At 41.4% G+C, this 17,031-nt stretch overlaps 2 protein-coding genes across 3 annotated transcripts in view; one reads left to right on the forward strand and one right to left on the reverse strand.

Moving 5' to 3' along the window:
* The window catches only part of tecpr1a (tectonin beta-propeller repeat containing 1a), a 30,821-nt gene extending 25,858 nt beyond the window's left edge, over positions 1-4,963 (forward strand). The window contains exons 22-24 of one of the 2 annotated variants that reach the window (XM_037544168.1): positions 236-342; positions 1,185-1,304; positions 3,365-4,963. In XM_037544168.1, coding sequence (XP_037400065.1) covers positions 236-342; positions 1,185-1,304; positions 3,365-3,523 — 386 coding nt within the window. In that variant the 3' untranslated portion in view covers positions 3,524-4,963. The remainder of the gene's footprint in view (positions 1-235; positions 343-1,184; positions 1,305-3,364) is intronic. The other variant, XM_017705551.2, reaches the window with a different exon arrangement.
* Positions 4,564-7,033, reverse strand: bhlha15 (basic helix-loop-helix family, member a15). The gene is made up of 2 exons (XM_017705461.2): positions 6,852-7,033; positions 4,564-6,334 (listed from the first exon to the last, which is right to left on the reverse strand). The coding sequence occupies exon 2, from the start codon at positions 6,314-6,316 to the stop codon at positions 5,759-5,761; it is 558 nt and encodes a 185-aa protein (XP_017560950.1). The 5' UTR covers positions 6,317-6,334; positions 6,852-7,033; the 3' UTR covers positions 4,564-5,758.
* Between the last annotated feature and the right edge of the window lie 9,998 nt (positions 7,034-17,031).

Raw genomic sequence — 17,031 nt, forward strand, 5'->3', positions numbered from 1 at the left:
TCTCGTCCACCCAGGGAGCGTGGGCTTTGCGCTCCGCCCCCTCCACACTCACGGTTCTCTCTCCAGCGTCCTCACTGAGGTTCGTCACCGCTGCGTGTTCAGGCCCCACCTTCCTGCTGGCTCTCGTGGCCGACATCGTCGGGGCCTGGTGGCGGGCGCATGCCACCTACATTATTGCTCACTTTTAAAGCCCTATCATTTCCTTTGAATAATGTTGTGGTCTGCATATGTGCAGGGAACCTATGGTATCGCCAAGGTGTAACACCCAGTTACCCTCAGGGCTCTATGTGGGAGCACATCTCTAACAACGTGCGAAAGGTGTCTGTGGGGCCTTTGGACCAGGTCTGTATAATTACATGTTGTGTGTAAATGGGAAATAATGGACACATGCCTGTGTGGACATTTCAGACAACTTAGTGATTGACAATTGCACAGCCTTGGCAATGTAAACAAGCCTACAACAGCAGACAGTTTATTTTTTCATTTTTCTTTAGCTTTTAGGCATGGTTTTAGGCAGTGGTTGGACTTTAAATCTGTGTTGCAATGCAAGGGTAAACTTAGATTCAGCCAGGAGTAATTGTGCTAACCACTATTGTAAGTGTTATTAATAATAATAGTAAAAATTTGGCCAGTCAGTCAAACACAGCATTTCCTAAAACAGTGCTATGGCTAGGTGCTATGGTAAGCAAATTCTGAAGAAAGAACTTAATTTTCTTAATTTTCATACAGTGTTAGTACAGGAAGAGAGGAAACAGCTCTATCAACAAACTACTCTCCAAAGCTGTGTTTCACTTTTGTGAAATATGGACCTTATCTTTCCTAAAGAGACACTGTAGACACATTTTAAAGCCATGCAAAACTCATTTCATCACACTCAAGGGGAGATTTTAAAATACTAGCTAGTTCACTTGCTCGTAGTCGGTCAAGCACAACTTAAGAGACCTTGGTGTGTTGGGTGGGGAAAGTAGCCACTGAGGAATTTGAGGGATCAGGTGTCTTCCAACATAGTCCCTCCCAACTTAAAACTAAGCGAGGAAACATAAAGGACAAAACATCTCTCCATCAAAATCAGTGTAATAAAGAATTTATGCATATATTTGTATGTGTAAAGATTAAATAAGTTGAAAGCACTTTAAAAAGGTATAGAGGTATGATCACAGTATGTGAGATGTTACCTTTTTCAGGTGTGGATCATTGCAGATAAGGTCCAGGGCAGCCACAGTCTGAGCTGTGGAACTGTTTGCCACAGGCTGGGCGTGCAGCCCATGGAGCCAAAAGGCCAGTCCTGGGACTATGGCATCGGGGTGAGCTCTCTGTTGTTGTGTTCTTAGTTTGTTGTGATTGTAGCATAAGATTCAATGTTTAAGTGATTGTTTGTCCAGAAAGCTAATTCACATAATTCCTTACCCCAAATTCAGTTGATCAGCCAAGATATGGCTGGTGTCCAAAGTTTACTTTAGAGGTACAAGTAATGGAAGCTTAAAGGCCACCAGTTAGCAGTACATAAACTACATGCCTAAATCATCATACACTTCATACTGCTTTAAGTGGTAATCTCTTATAGTCTTGCTTAAGGTTTTTCTGACACTGTGTGACACAGTGTTATGTACACTATCTGGGCAAAAGTGAGCCATATACACTCTTCTAATTATTAGTTCAGATAATGTGTGTATATAAAATCAAGCACATTATGCAATCTCCATAGACAAACACAGACAAGCAATAGAACACGCAAACTCACAGAGTGGGGCTGGCTTGGAGTGCATAGTGCATAAAAATCACTTATCTCGGATATCACAACTTCAGTCCCTGTTGATGCTGCACCCTGGAAGTCCAGGAGAGCACAACTGGCCTCGCTCTCTCAGGGTGGGTAGAATACCCCACCCCCCGTCTCTTCTCATCAATCAGTGCGATGCTGACCAGCGCAGGCGTCTGTTAGCTGACGTAACAGTAGGCGCTTTCCTTCGAGTCCGAAAAGATGTGGTGGTTCACTTCACAGGTCTCAGAAGAAGCATATGCTAGCCTCCCCCTACTAGTACTGGAAGTATCACCTATCTGCTATTGCATTGCTCACTACAGAGTTCCAAGCTGCCTCTGGAAGCTACATCAGCACAAGAACTGTACTTTGGAAGCTTCGTAAAATGGGGTTCCATTGTCAAGCAGCTGCACACAAGCCTCAAGCATCGGCACGAGTGGTGTAAAGCATGGACTCTTGTGGTCTTTGGAATGATGCGTCATGCTTCACTGTTTGGCAGTCTGATTAGCGAATATGGGTTTGACAGGTACCAGCAGAATACCAGCTACGAGAACGCATATGCATAGTGGCAACAGTAGTTTAGTGGGGGAGGGATAATGGTCGGGGTCAGTTCCAAATTTTAGACAATTTTATGCTTCAAACTTTGTTCTTGGGTCAACCATCCAGAGCAATGGACAGTGCAAAAAAGAGGTGAGGAAGAGGGTGCAGGCAGGATGGAGTGGGTGGAGACGGATGTCAGGGCTGATGTGTGACAGAAGGATAGCAGCAAGAGTGAAAGGGAAGGTTTACACGACAGTAGTGCGTCCTGCTATGATGTACAGTTTGGAGACTCTGGTGGCTCTGTCTAAAAGACAGGAGGCTGAGCTGGAGGTGGCGGAGATGAAGATGCTGAGATTTTTGTTGGGAGTGACAAGGATGGACAAGATTAGAAATGAGCAGATCAGAGGGACAGTGAAGGTGGAGCAGTTTGGAGATAAAGCCAGAGAGGCCAGGTTGAGATGGTTTGGACATTTTGAGGAGGAATAGTGGATAAATTGGGCAAAGGATGTTGGAGATGGAGCTGCCGGGTAGAAGGAGAAGAGGTAGACCTCAGAGGTATATGGATGTAGTGAAGGTGGACATTGCACATTGTTGGTGTGAAAGTAGAGGAGGCAGTAGATAGGGCAAGATGGAGGCAGATGACCCCTAAAGGGAGCAGCCGAAAGAAGAAGAAGAAGAACTTTGTGGCAGCTCCATATTAATGCTCATGGTTTTGGAAAGTGATGTTCAAAAAGCTCATATAGGTGTGATAGTCAGGTGTCCACATACTTTTTGCCGTACAATGTTTGACAACATTTAGGCTTTGAGATTGCTGCTGCTGCTACTGCTGCTGCTTTTAGCTATGCAATGTACTCTTGTCCATTTTTTATAGATACGTGTCCATGTGGTTTCTGACTGTAGGACAAGTCTGTTGGGTTACTTAACTACTTACCTAAAGAAGTAAATTTCAGACACAAAAAATGTCCCGGTTAACCAATTATGATTGTGGTTTTGGATGAAACTGAGGAAAATGGCTTATAATCATTTCTCTTTGAAAAACGGGGTTCCTTCCTCTGTCTCTGAACACAGGGAGGCTGGGACCACATCACAGTGCGAGGAAACGCCATGGAGGCTCCCCGTATCCGCATGCCATCACTGACCGACAACAGCAACAGCGGCACAGCACCACGCAGCCCGCTGCTGAGCAGAGAGCCGTCTGAAATGAACGGCAATGCTGTAGGATGTTAACAACACTTCCCTTCATCCATATCCTCTGTACACTGTAGCACTGAAGCTCACAACCCACCCTTTCAGCTCTGTAGCTAATGTATGGAGAAATATCCACTCCAGCTGATGTTTAGCCTGTAAACTTCCAGCTTTGTTTTTTCTGTCTTCTAGCATTTCCCTAAACTCAGTCTGAGAGTAAAGTCTCGCACTGTCAGAGGTTAATCCTGAAAATATTTAAATAAGGTTCCAACATTCCAAATGGAAAATGTTGTACAGGTCAAGGCTTAATCCCTGTCTAGGAAACAGACTCATTGTGTCTTTCATTATGTTTTTACATAGTATTTTTGTATAGAAGTTATTAATTTTTATTTATTCATTGTCATTGACTGTACTTATGTGAGATTTTTTTTTCCTTGATGTTGTTTCTTTATTTGATTTCAGGGGCAAAGAATACAAGTAGTGTATTCAGAACATATAGACCGGACTTAATATACGCTAGACAAGGTACTCTACACACATTCAGCTCCTAAACACCATGAACAAAACAGAGTATCACGCCTGTTTACAGACTTCACTGACACGACCATTTAAACAGACAGAAATGAACTAGCACAAAGAGCACTGAGAAACTCCTATAGATTGGAATTATTTTATGCACTTCTGTTGAAGGCTGGTAGCTGATTGTTAGCTCATATTCCGCATTGAGCACTAAAAAGGGACTTATGAAGACATTCAGTCTTCAGGAGTGTTGGGTAATCTTTTGTAGGCTGACTATATGGAAAATCGGTATATTTCAGCTGACCATTACAAGCTTTCTATCGTGTTGCTCTCCAGTACATGTGCAATACTCAGCATTTAGACACCGATAGAGCAGTGTTTCTTTTCTCAGGTATCATAGTCTTCTTCAAACTCCCAGTGTACATTTTATCCAACTACATCATCACTTATAAACTCAAAGGTAGCACAGATGAGAGTTTGCGCAGGATTTATTTTTCATCTTTTAAAGTTGTATTATGGTAAGTGCTACTGTACGATTCATTTTAGGTAGATTTTTATGTTGGCATAATGTGACATGTCAAAGTGAAATGTCAATTATGAATATTGATTTTAGGGCATTATTTAAGGTTAAGCTGTAAATATGAATGAAAAGGCTTTATCATAAATATGTAGGTACACAAAAGAAAAGGAGAAAAAAACTGTAACTGTAATATAAATTGTTGTAACTGGCAAATGTCAATGTGAAAGTAAGGTGTGTATAGTTTGCACCATATTTCTGTATACATTCCGTACTGAAATGTGTGTGTTAAAGGTTTTAAAAAGGAAAGGCTTCCCATGTTTTTAACTTCCATAATCCAGCTGTAAAAAGCTGCTGTTATTGTTAGGTACATTAAAACACCTCAGTGTTGATGTATGCATGGCCTGTGCCCTTTCAATAAATGTGACTATAAATAATAACATTCATTTATGTTTGCTTTTCAGTCCTTGTAATTTACAGTCATTACTGAAGTATTCCAGTTCCACAGGATGTTCTTCTTCATGTTACTGGCTAATGGGCTGGGGGGTGTGTGTGTGTGTGTGTGTGTGTGTGTGTGTGTGTGTGTGTTTTGTTTCATTCTGGCACAAGAAAATGATGAATGAAAACAATTCAGCATGATATTTAACATAAAATAACCACAGACCAAATTTCCACTTTTATGGTGTGTTCAGATGGTTCTTGTAAAGTCAGGAAACGGTCATGCTACTGTTTTACTCGTGAACAATGCATACATCTCCTATGATAGACTGACTACGCTGCTCACTGTTGCTTGTGATTTGTTTACTGGTGTGTTTGTTTTCATTACAATCATTTAAACACACAATGGCACAGAACTTCATGTCATTAATGTGTTTACCATTCACTTGCTTTGCCAGCTTTCCTTACTACTTTCAGAGGGTATCAGGGAACATAACGACTGGAGTTCACCACGTATTAAAGGCTTTGTCAGCCGTTTTAATGCAACATTCTTGTGGTAAACTTGGAAGTTCATGTGTTTGTGAGAACCATCCGAACACACCGTTAATATGAGTATGTGTCTCCATGGAGAGCTCATCTTAGGGTTATATCTGTATCTTATATCTATATCATTCAGTCTTAGGGCTTCACACTGGCAGCACCAAATGTTCTTTTCTACAATGTGCTCTCCAGGCTGTGAAAAGCAGTCTCTCGAGTCTTTACTGAGTCACTGGGGCTGGACATTGCAGTGGCCAGAGTCTGTGTTAGCTACTGTGTCTGAAGCTGTGGATTTGGTCCAGGTACTTGGAAAGGTCGTCATGGCCTATCTTGTCGTCCTCCAGGTGCTGCTGGTAGCGCTGTAGAAGCTTAACCGGGCTCTCTTCTGGCTGGGTCCCTTCATGGGGCAGGCAGGCGCCAGACATGCCAAGGATGATGGCGGTCAAGGCCTTGATGTAATTCTTGGCCAGGGTTAGAGTCTCGATCTTGGAGAGCTTTTTATCCATTTTGACGTGTGGGATGGCCTCCTGCAGGGCCTGGAAGGCATTGTTGAGTTTGTGCATCCTCTGGCGCTCTCTTTCATTACTCTCCAGCCTGCGTACATTGCGCTCCTTGGCACTACTGTGCTGGCGGCGGCGGCGCCTTGCGGCCAACCTGGTGCTGCCCTCTGCCTTCAGGGCCTTCCATGTCCCCCCCAGCTGCAGAGAGGCCTCTGAGCCCTCCTGTTCACTAGAGCCTGGCTCCGTCTCCAGCTGAAAGTCAGAGTGCTCTTGCTCTGACCAGGAGCGTCTGGTCCTCTTTGACCCCTTCCCTTTGGACTTCATGCCTGAATCACCCAGGCCCTGATGTGGATGATAAACAGTCAAGTCAGTCAGAATTTAGTAAGCTGACTCACAGACTTATATGGGAGGGACCAAAACACTGCTGAATGCTTAATCAGGTGTAAATGATCAAAAATGTTTAACAAACTGGGAACTATGCAATAGGCATCAAATCAACCTCAACCTTCATTACAGTCTGTTCTTATTAGTAGCTGATTCAAGAAGCACTTTTACAGGCCTTGTGCCTTTTTATTTATATAAAAAAAAAAAAAAGGATATTGCTACAAAACACTGTGGGCTGATAAACCTCAAGCCCTCGTCAGTTCCGATGTTGCCTCCTTGAGATGACAGATTTCACAATTTGTTCTACTCTAATGATTCATTAACATAAGATTCATCCATAAGCGTCTGAACTAGGCTGCTTTTGTTGAACAGCACAGATGCAATTCAAGGTACAAGTCAGCTGCACTGTGAATACGCGTTTTCCCCACTGATCAAGTGAGGACGTGGAAATGAAAGATGAAAAGGGATGCCTTACCGTCAACCTGAACTGCTGAAAAAAACGCTTCAAAAAGTCACCAGTGCAAATGAACGGAACTTAAGGGAGAGCAATAAACAGTTACTCCTCAGCGTTCACCACAGCTTTCTCGACAGTGGCTGTTTTCCTCAGAATGAAACGCTAACGGTCACATGTGCGCTACCTGTTGCAGCTTATGTCCACGTAGCGTTCGTTCCGCCAATCAAATGACGACTCAGAACTCCGGAGCGCTGGCTTATCCCCACCTGTATTCCGGCAAGCCCCGCCTCCCCGTGCTGGAATTGGCTCATATTCGAGGCGGGGTTCGCCAGAAAAGTGTTCTAGAACGACGAACGTCTTTCTGAGAATGAAATACACCCAATCGTATCCCAGGAAGGCGGGGCGTTTCTAAACTCGGGTGGAGAAAAAATCCCGCGTAAGAGTTTTGCTTCGTATCATTAACATTTTGTGGCACTTCAGCGTGGAAAATGGACATTTTTTTGCACATTGCGGTTTTAAAGAGACCTCTTTATGATTTGGATTATTTGTTTATAATGACATAATGGTTCTATATAGAACCATGAACACTATTTGCAAGGTGAAACGGTTCTTCAGATTGACGTGTTAAACGTGGTTCTATATCGAGCCATTTTGAAAAGGGTTCTGCTATTGTTACAATGTCAAGCTTGTAAAAATAGCAGGACCATTTTGGTGCTACATAGAACCATTTTCAAAAAGGGTATATAGAGGGTATAAAGGGTTTACATAAAAGATATATAGAACCATATACCACACACTCTTCATCAACCTAAAGAACCATTCCGCTGCACAAAGAACCATTTATTCTTGCAAACGGATTCATTGAGTGTTCATTGTTCATTGTAGAGCCATTGTCTTTACTCGAGAACCACTGATAAACCTTTTTTTAAGAGTGTACAATTATAGTACCCATCACATTTATCAAACGTTATCAAATTTGCCTAGAACTTTGCCTGTCAAATGGGCCGCACATGAAAAGCTTGCCATCTTATAAGTGTATTTCAGCAGCACGTTATTGAGCCTTTTACTCCCCCCCCACATTTGCTCTGGGAAAGCTTGTAAAACTGGAAATAAGGGAGCCACCCTGTTAATAAACTTTGTGATAAATCAACAGATAAGTTTGCCTACAAGACATGTGTGCATAATGTTAAGGTAGTGATAGGAGTAAACAGGCATTCCCAGCTCAGTCTTGATTCAAAATGCCCTTTAATTTGATGAACTTTTCTGATGTGCATGAACGTCCTTTCAGAGTGAAGAGGTCAGCTTAAAGGTCATAAGTGCGAACACTAAAGCTGCTGCTGTTTTTCATTGGGGCAGATGAAAACTGTAATTTATGGAACAGACAAAAGTAAAGGGATGTCTGATGTGAGGTCAGGTGGTCAGCGTGTGAGGCTCCAAAACTGAAGCTTAAATGCTGCGGTGATCCTCTGTGGAGGCCAGTCTGATCTGTAATACATCAACTCTAGCATTCCATTGCAGTGGTATCAGTTGAAAGCCATCTTCACCACTGTAGAATGAAAAGTTGCCCAGAGTTTACAGTTAGCATCTGCATGTGCACTGTCATAAAGTGATGTTAATTGCTTTTGTCTTTTTTGTAATAATCTGTCCTCAAGAATGCATTAAAAGGCAGTCAGTTCTATTATGATCATAATCATTATTTTAACACATCTGCATCAGGCTTGGGTTGTGAGAATGAATTGTTATTATCCTTTTCTCATTGGGGAACAGTAAAGTTCATATATATATATAGACAACAGGTCTAGACAACAGGTGGAAATTATTGACAATTAGCAATACACACTCAATAAAGTAGTGGTTCTGCAGGTGGGGACCACAGACCACTTCTCAGTACCTATGTTTTGGTCACTTTTGAATGTTGGTGGTGCTTTCACACTCGTGGTAGCATGAGACAGACTCTTCAACCCACACAAGTGGCTCAGGTAGCGCAGCTCATCCAGGATGGCACATCAATGCGAGCTGTGGCAAGAAGGTTTGCTGTGTCTGTCAGCGTAGTGTCCAGAGACTGGAGGTGCTACCAGGAGACAGGCCAGTACATCAGGAGACGTGGAGGAGGCCATAGGAGGGCAACAACCTAGCAGCAGGACCGCTACCTCCGCCTTTGTACAAGGAGGAACAGGAGGAGCACTGCCAGAGCCCTGCAAAATGACCTCCAGCAGGCCACAAATGTGCATGTGTCTGCACAAACAGTTAGAAACTGACTCCATGAGGATGGTATGAGGGCCCGACATCCACAAATGGGGTTTGTGCTCACAGCCCAACACTGTGCAGGACGCTTGGCATTTGCCAGAGAACACCAGGATTGGCAAATTCACCACTGGCACCCTGTGCTCTTCACAGATGAAAGCAGGTTCACACTGAACACATGTGACTGGAGACGCCGTGGAGAGCGATCTGCTGCCTGCGACATCCTTTAGCACGACCGGTTTGGCAGTGGGTCAGTAATGCTGTGGGGTGGCATTTCTTTGGAGGGCCGCACAGCATCCATGTGCTCGCCAGAGGTAGCCTGACTGCCATTAGGTAGCGAGATGAGATCCCCAGACACCTTGTGAGACCATATGCTGGTGCGGTTGGCCCTGGGTTCCTCCTAATGCAGGACAATGCTAGACCTCATGTGGCTGGAGTGTGTCAGTAGTTCCTGCAAGATGAAGGCATTGAAGCTATGGACTGGCCATCCCGTTCCCCAGACCTGAATCCGATTGAGCACATTTGGGACATCATGTCTCGCTCCATCCACCAACGCCACGTTGCACCACAGACTGTCCAGGAGTTGGCGGATGCTTTAGTCCAGGTCTGGGAGGAGATCCCTCAGGAGACCATCTGCCACCTCATCAGGAGCATGCCCAGGCGTTGTAGGGAGGCCATACAGGCACGTGGAAGCCACACACACAATACTGAGCCTCATTTTCACTTGTTTTAAGGACATTATATCAAAGTTGGATCAGCCTGTAGTGTGTTTTTCCATTTTAATTTTGTGTGTGTGACTCCAAATCCAGGCCTCCATTGGTTAATAAATTTGATTTCCATTGATGATTTTTGTGTGATTTTGTTGTCAGCACATTCAACTTTACAGAACAACTGTACAGAACAAAGTATTCAATGAGAATATTTCATTCATTCAGATCTAGGATGTTATTTGAGTGTTCCCTTAATTTTTTTTAGCAGGGTATATATCTACAGTACTGTGCAGTACTGTAAGGTCAGAGATCACCCTTTCCTTATTCACTTTCCAGTCAAATCATTTATTAATTATTCATTTTTTCAATTATTCATTTTTCAGCATCAAGAAAAGAGCAGAAAATTACACAGAAACCTCAGTAACTAAATATAGCATCATTACTTCATATTTAGTGCATCCACTCTTTGCCTTTATTACAGCTTCTATTCTTTTTAGGAGATTTGCTTTCAGTTTTTCAAAGAAATTTGCAGGAATACTTTTTTCACACTTACAAAATTCAGTTTTAGACGTTGGTTGGCTCCAAACTCATTCAGTGATGTTGAGGCCTGAACTCTGGGGTGGTCAGTTCATTGTTCTGAGAACATCAGCAGCTTCTATTCTGATTTGCAAATTTTTCTATTTCCTTTTCTCAGTAACAGCTTCTTGACAGCTATCCTTTCATACTCATAATGTTGAGTGGTCACCATGGAAGGATGGACAGAAACACCTGTGGATTTTTATTTAGATCAGAATCAAGAGTGGAGCTTGATTTCTCTCTCATAAAGGTGAAAGTTTATCTAATGTGGCAGTTTTGCTGCTCTATCAGGCCTTGCATAGTTGTTACTTTAGCTCCAGTTTTGCAAACTCCTGTTTTCAGACTTCTTTTCTTTTGACTTTCCTCTTGCTCACGCAAGTGGATTAGTGAATCAGGGATATCTCCTGAAAATTTAATAATGTGCTCAATGGCCATTTTGACTAGATTTTTTGACCCAAATTAACTTCCCTGGTATACATTTTCCAAGGGAAAATAAATTCTTGGTGAAGTGTGAGATTTCATGATTAAGTTAATTGTTTCCTAAAGAACTGCAATTAAATTGTTTCATTGTGAGGCCTGAGATTTGCACCCCTGGTATAAATCTGTGTGACATAGGAAACATAGGTGTAACATGAGAAATGTTATTGTAGTTTCAAAGATGTTTGCAGGCAGTAAAGTGCAGCTCACACCTGCAGAGCTCTCAGGGGCTATCAGCAGCTCCACCTCTACTCACACCGATGTCCTTGGTGTGTGCAGTTTGGACATTCACACTGGTGCCAGGCTTGCTTAGTCTTAGCCTGTACTTTTTAATCTAGCCCAGGCTGGCTGCTGAGCCTATGGAAACATTTCTTATGCAAGCACACGGTTTATTCGCTGTGCCAGTGCTACTGATATAGAAAGCTGGAAGTGCTTAAAGAGTGGTAGATTCATGGAGAGTTCATTCATTGGTCACAGTTGTACACACACATGTAAATGTAGGAGAACATGTGTATCTTTCCTTCTAGTCACCGAAGTGCAGACTATTTGCATATTAAACTTTCTGCAGTTCACAATCTGAGAATAGAGAGCAGTTACTCAACGATAACTGTTTCATTTGCATGTTCTGTTTGCAGGAGTTAAGTTTCAGGTGCCACTCGTGATATTTGTGAAACTTTGTCACTTCACACATTACTTTACAACATCGGTGAGTATGTAAGTGCTGCGTAGAAATGGCATGTGTCCACCTCAGGGACAGGGATAAAGCATCAAGCAAACATTCAGTAATTCAATTAGGAAAAAGCACATAAACAAATATTAGGTGTCTCAGCTCCATCAGGAGCAAAAGCCCACAGCTGGCCTGCTTCAAGGGCAAGACTAAAAATAGCTAACCAAATACTGGTCCTTCCTACTGTGCCTTACACCTGCAGCGTTCACCTGAGAGAGTCCCTCTGACTTTTTACTTACAAGCAACAAATGTGCCTTAAAGCCAACTGACTCTTGTTTAAATGTCCCTGCCTCTTTACCGTGCCTCCATATTTAAAGTGCAATTCCATGGAATTTTCAAAATGTTATTCAGCCATTGAGATGTTAGTCATTTAGAGTGTTTTGATATAAAATAATGTATTGTTTGGTGGTGATAGTTGTAAATCTGAAAAAATAAACTGGAATGCACCGTTACAGGAATTGTGAGCCAAAGCTAATATATTAAATGTAGAAATTGTGAACAAATCCACTTAGATTAGTATTCCACACAAATCAGATTACCATTAATTTATTACAGATTACGTACACTCTAAGCCGCTTATCCTTCTGGGTGGGTACACCCTGCACAAGTCACCAGTCCATCACAGGGCAGACAGACATATACATTCACACACACACACACCTAGGGGCAATTTAGTATGTTCAATTAGCCTGACTGCATGTCTTTGGAATGTGGGAGGAAACCGATGCAGACACTGGGAGAACATGCAAACTCCACACAGAAAGGACCCTGGTCGCCTGGCTGGGAATTGAAATACTTAAATACATCATCAAATAGAAATTTAAAATATAGGTCACATTGGTCTATCCATCTGATGCTGATATTAGTTTTTTAAGCAAATGTGCTGATACTGATATGGTTCTGAGATCACTGTGCATTTCTTAAAATGTTTCGCTGGGTATTATTTTGTGTACAGTGCCCGACATATAACTGTCTGTCATGAATTGCTTTTGGAAAAGTTTTAGGCCAAAATCAGATTTTAGTAACTTCGGTTGTCTGGTTGCTGTCATCACCACTGTGAAGAATCCTCGAAAATGATGCATTTCATGTCAAATTGCACCGAATGACTCTGTGCATCACAACTGAATTCTGTTGAAATTTTGAAAAATAGGTTAAGTTCCCCTTTAATTACCAAAAGTTAGTTTTTACCAAAAGCAAATCTTGACAAAGCTATGAGGAATATAGTAACAACTGTGCCTGCCTCGATGCCTGCCTCGTAGATAGTGAGTAGTAACTTATTTGCTCAGTTATATGTACCGAAGCAAAACTTTGATGCTTTTAAACTTCAATATTTTCAATTGAAAATACTTTTGCTTCTACTCACATGTATATGTGAGGAGAGAAGGCTACACTTTCGCCATTGAGCTTGAGTTACTAATGCTCTTTTTAGGATTCATTTTATTCTGTTTACTTGGTTCAGCACCTGGACAGCTGTGCTGAAGAACTGCGCAACAAAGAGTGGACGCTGAGTGCACAAAGACGTTCCACTGCATTTATTGAGGAGACTAATGAACTCTTGCTCATGTTATTTATTTGCTCAGCTCCTTTTACTGCTGCTTGAGTCATTATTTAATTGAATTAACAATCCTTTTACTTCAGTATGTTTTTTTGGCTACGCTGTCCACCTCTGTAACCTGACATGTGGTCAACTCAAAAAAAAATGCAATCTTGGTTTGGAACAAATGTGAAACATCTGCTGGTCTGTTATGTCCATTGATCTGAGAGGAATTAATGGATGATCCATGTGCCTCTGGCTGATGTCATAATGTCTCTGATGTCATCACCTTTCCTCTGCTCTGATTGGACAAGAGATCAGGCAGGAACCAACGCATTAAAGCCTGCCTCATGCACCGTCATAAAACGTGGAAGAGAGGTATAAGTCACTTTTTCCATGAGCCAGAAGCTTCCAAATAGGAGGAAAACAATGATGCCCTTTATGCCAGCTGGCCTAAGGTAGATAATGGTGAAATGCATCAACTTGAATCATTAAAGCATCTGTCTCTCTCTCTCTCTCTCTCTCTCTCTCTCTCTCTTTTACACACGCACACACACATGCACTGTCCCCATTTCCACACACCTGCTTAGAATATTTAAAAGCCCATAGGCAGTACACTGCAGATAATTTGCTGAATCTCTATGTATCAGAGCAAAGCTTATGTTCACGCCTCAGATAATAAATGTACTATGTGTTTATTGGTTACAGTGTTTATTTGTGATGCAAACAGATTGAGTCTCATTTAGCGTGGAAGTATAGTGCATTTGCATGATGTTGTCTTTAAAGTAAAAGTTAGGCCTATTTATTGTCCAATGTTTGCTTCTTTAATTTTGCCTGGAGCTCCGAAGCTAATGTGGCAAACAAGCTGTTAGCATTGTGTAAGCGGCATACCTACTCTTACTCTCTACACTTACTTGTGTGGTTTCTGACACATCTAAAAATGGGCAGTATAATGTAAATGTAAATCTGTAAAATGTACAGATAAAATTCAGCTTTCAAGACTGCTGCTACTACTGTTTTAGCTATGTAATGTACTTTTGTCCATTTCTGTGGAATAAGTATGTCATTCAGTGTCAAAACCAGTGGCAAACCTTGACTAGAGCTAGGTTTACAGTTCAGGCCATAAAAAATTACTGCTGAAAAAAACAGCACAAACCAGCCTGATGCTGGTATAGCTGGTCACCCAGAATGGTCACCAACAGCCAAAACACAACATGTTGGTTTTGCTGGTGATGAGGCATGCTGGTCTATCCTGTTTTTTTCTAGCAAGGACTACTTTATTTTCTGCTAGCACCTAAATGGGGTTCTAGTACACACATTGAAAAGATGGTTATTCAAGTGTTCTTTAGTAAAGAATAGTTCTACATAGGACCATTAACACTCATTGAACCCTTTGCATGCTTCTTTGTATTGTGAAATGTTCTTCAGATTGATGAAGAATGTGCTGTAGATGGTTCTACATAGATCCTTTTTGAAAAGAATTCCATATAGCACCAAAAACGGTTCTTCTATTGTTACAAACTTGACATGACCACAAAAAGGTTCCATATAGAACCATCTACAGCACATTCTCCATGAATCTGAAGAACAATTTCACCATGCAAATAACCCTTTAATCATGCAAAGGGTTCCTTCACTGTTAATGGGTCTACATATAGCCATTATCTTTACTAAATAAACCTTGGAAAAACATCTCTTTTAAGAGTGTATGTTAGCGCTAAGCAAACAGCGATTCAGTGAACATTTGTAGATCGAACACAGACATTTGGAAAATTGTACCAGGCACATCAGCATGTATTTTACCTTGTTGCAATATTACAGTGACTCCTTCAGTAAAGAACACTGCCATAAAGTTGCTGCCTCTGTTTTCCCATTTTAACTGGCTGACATACATTGGTCAGACTATTTAGGCAAGCAGTTTTTATGAATCTAAGGGATGTGTTATTCACACATCGTTTACACTGTGGACCTACATGTATATTCTAATCTTTTAAATTTCTTGGAGTAGGGCCAGCATCCGTTCCATTAAACACCAAGGACTAGATTAAGAAATCACAAAAAACTGGTGAAAGTACGGAATCATGTGGTAATGTGGCTCTTATATATGAATGGAACAGCTCTCGTCCAATCATCAGAGACTGTAACTATCATTTTCTCCTTCCTTGTCAGAGTAGAGGCTGAATAAATATTGGTGCCAAGCATCAGCAACTACGCAAGAGGAAACATTTTCCCCAGCCACGGTCACTAGGCAACCCTGAAATGGGTGACTCAGACGGGCATAGAGAAAGCTGACTCAATTGATGTTGTGACGAAGTCAGAGGGGCAGCACACACACAATCCTAAAAACCTCCAGCCTGTTGAGAGCATGAAGTCCATCCCAGCAGATGATGATCCTCTGAGGCCTGTTCAGAAAGAAGCAGGCAGTCGTGAACTGGCTCTTCAGACACATGCTCGTCATCAGTTTGTGTGTATAAAGGCTCACTCTGTGAAGAAGCAGGACTAATCTCCTGCTTTTTTGTCCTGTGGATTAACATCTCTTTGTCTAACAGGTGTCCGCAGGCAGCCCTTAAAAGCTTCCGCCCAGTCTCTGCCCACGCCCTGTAAACACACACAAAAACTTGTGAAACTGTAAGGAGCTGTCCAAACAATCCATCTAAATTAGATGAAAAGGTCGATCACAAGTAGACAATGACAGCACAGTTATTAATTTTATAGAGACAGAAATCAAACACAATTTTCCCCATACCCCAAATATAGTTGATCAGCAAATACATGTTTAATGTCTAAAGTTTGTTTTTCTAGTTTTGCACTGCAGCTATGAGCATAAGGTAGCTAACAAATAATAGGTTCTTGATCAACATTAAGGATTGTGCAAACTGCCTAAACCCCCTAAAGCTTGAATTTTGTCTACTTTTGTTCATATATTGTCAGACATCACATAAGTACGTCTATTTTCAGATTACCTAACAGGGAATTCCACCAGATTTTCTAAATCTAAATTTTCATAGTAGTTTAATGTGAAAAGGTGCCTTGTAAAGAAACCTACAAAGTGGTGATGACAAGAAACAGAGGCCTCTGGGGTGTGCGCGCGGTGGCCGTCAGAGCATGTGGCCTCAGGTCTCCTGAGTTCCTAATGGGCTGTGGATGGTCCGGGTCCCCCGGGTCCTTCCCTATCTGTCTCTGGACCACGGGGGCATGGTTGCGGCTTCTTGCCCTCATTATTGAGCACATTCCATGACACATGACACGTGACGCGTATACACACATATACACATTGCTGCAAACAGTAGAATTGTGTGTGGTGTGTGGGTGTATATGTGTATATGCATATGTATGGATATGTGAACATGTGTATGTATGTAGCAGCAAATAGTAGAATTATGTCTGGGTGTATATATGTATATGCATATGTATAGATATGTGAATATGTATATGTATGTATATCTGTATAATTGTTTTTTCCCTCCCCTTCTTTTTTTAAATTTTTTTATTTATTTATTTTTTTAATTAATTTTTTTTTTATTTAATTGTCTGTTTATTTACTTATTTTATTTGTTTTTTCTCTTTCTTTCTTTTTTGTTTCTTTTATTTTTTTTATTTATTTATTTAATTATCATTATTATGATTGATTTTTTTTTTTTCCTCCCTTCTTCTCTTTCTTTCCTGTCCTCTTTTTTATTGCCTGTCAGGCCTGGCCAAACAAATAAAATACAAACTTTAACAAGAATAGGCTTTAGTAACCTATAGAGCTTTTCTTGTGAAAACAAATATGTTTGGTACATCAGTACATTCGGATTACCATTCTGATTGCAAAAATTGCCAGACATGACAGGTTAAAAAAAAAAAAAAAGAAACAGAGGTCATGGTGTCTAATGCAAATAAATTCACCACCAGTGAACCAACATGCCTTCTGGCCTTTCAAATGTGATATAA

Source organism: Pygocentrus nattereri, chromosome 13 (assembly GCF_015220715.1).
Source record: "Pygocentrus nattereri isolate fPygNat1 chromosome 13, fPygNat1.pri, whole genome shotgun sequence".
Classification (NCBI taxonomy): domain Eukaryota; kingdom Metazoa; phylum Chordata; class Actinopteri; order Characiformes; family Serrasalmidae; genus Pygocentrus; species Pygocentrus nattereri.